Genomic DNA, 6,010 nt, shown 5'->3' with positions numbered 1-6,010 from the left:
TAGCGAAGACTAGAGGCGCCTACCCGTGATTAACAGCCCTTGTTAGCTTGTTTTAGCACCACTCTTCTTGTTTGTAGAGGGCCGCTCCGTGATTAACATTTCAATTAAGTGAAATTCTTGCAATTCTTTACAGGGGAGAGTATTGCTCAACATATCAATTGGGTCACTTAACATATCAGTTAAGAAAAGAAAACATTTAGTAAGCCGCGGTACAGGTTTGCTATAATACACAAAATGATGAAGCTACTTTCTTAGAGTACAACATTCCCCTCTGATGTTGTGACTTCTGGGCCAAATCCTTGGCCGTACTTAAGGTCTGCTGGGGACAAGCTCATACGCTTGTTGCCTGACCATCATTAATTTTATACTTTGTACCTGACGCTTGACATATGCAGTCAGCCTATTTACTATGCAGGGGCCCAAAGTAGCTAGCACTAGAATCACAATGATAGGACCGGCTACGGTCGCTATTATGTTGGTTATCCACGGTGGGAAGGAGAACATTTGCTCTGCCCACCCTAGAGCTCCTCGTCTTAGTCTCTCTCTTTCTTGTATGCCTCTTTGGAGTTTCGCTAAGTTTTGTCTAACTACCCCAGACTTATTGGCGTACAAGCAGCTTTGCTCTCCCAGGGCCAAGCACAGTCCTCCTTTTTCAGCAAGCAAGAGGTCTAGTCCTCTGCGATTTTGGAGAGCTACTTCAGCTAATGAGTCCATTGAACTCTCTAAGGCCTCAATAGCATTTTGGACTCTTTTTATTTTTTCATCTACCTGTTGAGATAGCATTTGTATTGGTGTATGCTAACTCCCATTGACGCAGCACTCATCCCGAGGGCTGAGAATACACTGATCTCAGCCATAATAGGGAGGGCTGGACTTCTCTTATTGATCTGGTGACTGGCTGAGATGAGAGCCCGGTTCCCTTCTTCCTCGGAGTGCCAGTAGATTCTAGGCAGAACCTGGGTTAGTACACACACCTCATCCTGGTCAACAACGAACTTTTTTGAAATCATACAAGGGAACCATCCTGAAGTACAAGCCCACCAATGGCTGGCCGGGGCTATTAGGGGAGTAGCGTCACCAGCTCCTGTGATGCGATAAGAGTGAGAAAGGTCGCAATACTCAGGGGCTGTGTGGCTAAAATGATATATGCAGGTACCAGTTATCCCCTCTAAACTGGTGCCTTTCCATAGCGATTGGGGAAGGAGCATTTTGCATCTAGGGGGATCGGAGGCTAGTTTATCAGTGACCGTGATGTAGCCCTCATAGAAGGGGGGCTCTGGGGACATGCACAGCCAGCATGGGATTTTTAAATCGCTATCAAGGGAACTGTTAAGTAGCTCAGCTGCTACTTCCAAAGGTTGGAATATTTCCGCTATCATTGAAGGTGGGGCGGAGGCTTTGGGCTCAGTCTGTGCCCGTCTAGACCTTCTCAAACCAGTTTTTGTAGCCCTTGTTGAAGGTTGCATCGAGGTTGGATTGAGGCTAGGCACTCTAATCTCTATCCAGTATGGGATGCCCCCTTCCCCCCTCCATTTACACAGCTTTATCTGGGGCTGGTCTGTGTGGTAAATGCTCCCATTGCATGTGGCCTCAGTCACTTTAGTCGTCGGAGTGTGCCTCCGGGGTCGACTGAGTGGGAAATTAATGGGTGCCTTCTGAGTGGGGGCTGTCACTGGGCGGCGTCCTCTCCTGTAAATGACTACAGGAGGCTTTCTAGGTGGCTTGTATAAGATATTGATACTAATTCCAGGATCATGTCCAGATTTATAAATTTTAACAGCGTAAGTAAGTCCCTGCCCCAGCCACCTAAAATCCGTTGGATTTAGAAAGGTCAGCTGGACTGGGTTACAAGTATAAACACCATAACAGTTTTTGTTTCCTATGTACTTGACAGCGAGATACTTTTCAGAGTTATAGTATCCATCTAGGCCTCCTGTGACACATGACCACAAATAACAATATTGATGTTTTGGATCGGAGGCACAGTACACATTATAATTGGGGTCAGGCTGGTTTTTAGGACATACATACAGGGATGCCTGCTTGAGTTGAAACATAACTTGCAGAGCTTTAGGCCCACGGCCCGAGCAGAGGTTACGGTGGACCGACCCACCTACCCTGCCAGTTGGGCTGTCATCATTAATTATTATCCCATTGAAAAGTATACATAGGTCAATGGTGACTTGATTTATCGTGCCTTTAGCTCTCCCTAGTTCCCTTTTAGTTTTCTCGTCTGAAACAATCCAGTCCCCATTCCCGGGGTTTACAATTATAATCGAGCACCAAGCCAAATACCATAGTACAGACATAATTTTATGGCTGAGAGTCCTTTACAAACTTTAACTTTAATGGGTTACCAGTCCGTTGTACTGTCCATCGGGGACCCTTTTCGTCATCTGTAGCTTTCAGTGGTTTGACTTGTGTGTGGTGGATCCACGCAGTCTTTCCTGCTACCTTGACGGAGGTGGGAGTGCTGAGCACCACGGTGAACGGTCCCTCCCAGCGCGGCTCAAGCGAATCCCGGTGGTGTCGTCGCACCAGGACCAACGTTCCTGGCTCAATTGACGCTTGGGGCAGCGTTCCCAAGGGGGGGTTCGGATGTTTTTGTCTGAACAGCCGGTGAATTGAGGTCAGTACAGGCTGGAGACTCTGTAAGGACTTAATGAGATCTTGGTTAGTTACTTCGGCTAATTTGTCTTCTGACAACTTAGGAACTATAGGCGGGGGTCTCCCGAACATAGCCTCAAAGGGGGAGATCCCAGAAATATATGGGGTGCATCTGGCCCTCAGCAATGCAAAGGGAAGAAGGCTCACCCAATTGTCACCAGTTTCTAAAGACAGCTTAGTTAAAGCGTCCTTAATGGTCCGGTTTATGCGCTCTACTTGTCCCGAGCTTTGTGGCCGATAGGCACAATGGAGTTTTCAACTGATTTTTAATACTTGGGCTAACTTTTGGGTAACTTGGGCTATAAAAGCCGGGCCATTGTCGGACCCCATTGATAATGGGAGGCCAAATCAGGGTATAATCTCATGTAGTAGCTTTTTAACTATAACCAGGGCTGACTCAGACTTAGTGGGGAAGGCCTCTACCCATCCAGTGAATGTGTCTACCATCACCAGGAGATAGCGGTGTCCCTGTAAGCCAGGTTTTACCATATCCGTGAAGTCCACTTCCCAGTGTTCTCCTGGGGAGGTTCCTCGATACCGGGTGGTTTCCAGTGGAGGTTTCCTGGTTGGGTTGACCAACAAACACTGTGGACATCTAGAGCTCAGAGAGGCAGTTAGTTTGGAGAGCTTTGGAATGAAAAATCGATCTCTGAACAATTCTGCTAGTTTAGTTCCTCCTAAATGAGTAGCCTGATGAGCTTGCTGCAAAAGCTCTCGTCCTAGTGCTTCGGGTAACAGCACTCGCTTGTCGGGCAGCTGATACCAGCCCCCTGGAGTGCGGGGTTTGGCTCCAAGTTGAGATGCTAGCTGTAAATCTGTCTTCGAATAAACAGGCTCTGACAAGGCTTGAGGGACTAGCATCAGGGCAGTCATTTCCTCTGCAGGCCCCTCTGATGTGGTTGCTATTTTTCGGGCAGCCTGATCGGCCAAATTGTTTCCTATGATGATGGGGTCATCTCCCACTTGGTGTGCCTTGCAATGAATAATAGCGACTTGCTGAGGTAGCCAGACAGCTGCTAGCAAGTCTAGGATCTGTGGGGCATTTTTAATCTTAGTCCCGGCCGAGGTCAAGAGACCGCGTTCATGGTAAATAGCTCCATGTACATGTACAGTAGCAAAAGCATATCTGCTGTCTGTGTAGATGTTTACCCTCTTTCCTGAGGCTAGCTTTAATGCCTCTGTCAGAGCAATGAGCTCTGCCCTTTGGGCAGAAGTGCCAGGCTCTAACTGCTTAGCCCAGAGTACCTCTTTCTCGGTGGTCACTGCTGCGCCGGCCACTCGCCTCCCGTCCTGAATGAAACTGCTTCCGTCGGTGAAATAATTGTAAGCGTCCTTAAAAGGCTGGTCGGTTAGATCAGCTCGCAAGTTCTGCTGTAACTCGAGAATGTCAGCACACTCATGGAGAGGCATCTGTTGGTTTTCTGGGTTATCGTCGGGCATAAGAGTGGCTGGGTTTAGAGCTGAAGAGGTCTTGAAAACTACTGATTCTGGGTCTAGAAGCAAGGCCTGATAGTGTAGAATTCTGGCATTTGAAAGCCATTTTTCTGGGGGGGTTTTAATAAGAGTCTCTAGGCTGTGGGAGGTTACCACAGAAATCCTTTGTCCAAAAGTGAGCTTCTTAGCCTCTTTGAGTAGCATTGCCACAGCGGCCAAAATTCTCAGGCACGGAGGCCACCCTCCTGTCACTGGGTCGAGTCTTTTAGAAAGATAGGCTACAGGTCTCTTCCAAGGGCCAATATCTTGAGTTAGAACCCCTTTTGCTATGCCTCTGAGTTCATCTACGAACAAGGTGAAGGGTTTAGTAACATCAGGGAGCCCCAGGGCTGGAGCCTCAGTCAGAGCTCGCTTGAGCTGTTGGAAAGCCTGCTCGCACTCATCTGTCCAGTCGAGCGACTTTTGAGTCTCTCCCTTTAAAGAGTCATACAATGGGCGAGCGATTTCAGTAAAGTTTAGAATCCATAGTCTGCAGTATCCGACAGCTCCCAGAAACTCCCGCACCTGTTTCTTAGTTTCTGGGGATGGGATTTGTAATATGGCCTGGATTCTTTCTTTTGATAATGTCCTCTTTCCTTCTTGTAATTTATAGCCCAGGTAAGTCACGGCCTGGCGACACAGTTGAGCCTTTTTAGCCGAGACTTTATAGCCTAATTGTCCCAAAGTCTTTAACAACTCCTCAGTTGCCTCTTGACATGTTTCTAGGGACGCTGAGGCTATCAACAAATCATCTACATATTGAAGGAGCACTATCTCGGGGTGTTCTTCTCTAAATCCTAAGAGATCTCTTGCTAATGCCTCGTCAAAAAGGGTGGGAGAGTTTTTGTAGCCCTGAGGTAAACGTGTCCAGGTCAGCTGTTCCTTTACCCCTGTATCTGGGTCAGTCCACTCGAAAGCAAATAGGGGTTGACTCACCGGAGCAAGAGGCAGGGTGAAGAAGGCATCCTTCAGGTCCAGGACAGAGTACCAGGTGTTCTCCGGATTAAGGAGGCTGAGCAGGGTGTAAGGATTTGGCACTGTTGGGTGTAGAGTCAGAACTCGTCTATTAACCTCTCGGAGATCCTGTACAGGGCGATAGTCATTTGTCCCCGGTTTTTGAACTGGGAGCAAGGGCGAGTTCCAGGGAGAGACACAAGGAATGAGAATATCATTGTCTCTTAGTCTCTGTATGTGGACTTTAATTCCTTTCCGGGCTTGCAGGCTTATTGGGTATTGCCTTAAGCAGATGGGACGTGCCTGAGGCAAGAGTTCCACCACATGGGGGACTTGGTTGACTGCTAGCCCTGGAGGGTTGTTTTCTGCCCAGACTTCTGGAATCTCCTGTTTCCATTTGTTCAGCAGTTCTAATTCTAAGTCAGTCCGTGACAACTCGGGTGCACCAGACAAATTTCCCAGCAGGCGGTAACTTTCTCCTTCTGGGACAAGAGCCAACACTCTAATACCCTCCGATTTTGAGGGGGTATCAGTCCCTAGCTTCAGTCTAGGTTCATTCGTAACAAAGTCAATTTGCACCTGTAATTTATGTAGAAGGTCCCGCCCTAAAAGGGGGTCCGGGCACTCAGGGACCCAAAGAAAATCATGTTGGACCAGTCTATGTCCAGGTCGAGCCAGACTAGCTGTCACCTTTGGGTACGATTTTCGGCCCCCTGTAGCTCCTATCACATTGACAGATTGCTTGGTCAGTTTTCCTAATGGTTGAGTCAGCACAGAATAGGTAGCTCCTGTATCGACTAGGAAGTCCACCAGTTGCCCCCCCACTTGGAGAGTTATCCGGGGCTCGGGGGGTGGCGGTGAGCCCTGACCTCCTCATTTCTGAGACAACAGGGCCTTAGTCTCTCGTTCTGTCTTA

At 48.2% G+C, this 6,010-nt stretch overlaps 1 protein-coding gene across 1 annotated transcript; it reads right to left on the bottom strand.

Annotated features, from left to right (window-relative positions):
* Positions 1-1,974: 1,974 nt before the first annotated feature.
* LOC134475156 (uncharacterized) lies at positions 1,975-4,098 on the bottom strand. Its single transcript, XM_063244553.1, has 2 exons — positions 3,154-4,098; positions 1,975-2,658 (listed from the first exon to the last, which is right to left on the bottom strand). Exons 1-2 carry the CDS (start codon positions 4,075-4,077, stop codon positions 2,314-2,316), a joined length of 1,269 nt encoding a protein of 422 aa, XP_063100623.1. The 5' UTR covers positions 4,078-4,098; the 3' UTR covers positions 1,975-2,313.
* Positions 4,099-6,010: the final 1,912 nt, after the last annotated feature.

This window comes from Cavia porcellus, unplaced genomic scaffold, assembly GCF_034190915.1.
Source record: "Cavia porcellus strain 051 isolate PalLab524CR breed Dunkin Hartley unplaced genomic scaffold, mCavPor4.1 scaffold_284, whole genome shotgun sequence".
In the NCBI taxonomy this organism is placed as follows: domain Eukaryota; kingdom Metazoa; phylum Chordata; class Mammalia; order Rodentia; family Caviidae; genus Cavia; species Cavia porcellus.
This window is presented reverse-complemented; position numbering and strand designations above follow the sequence as displayed.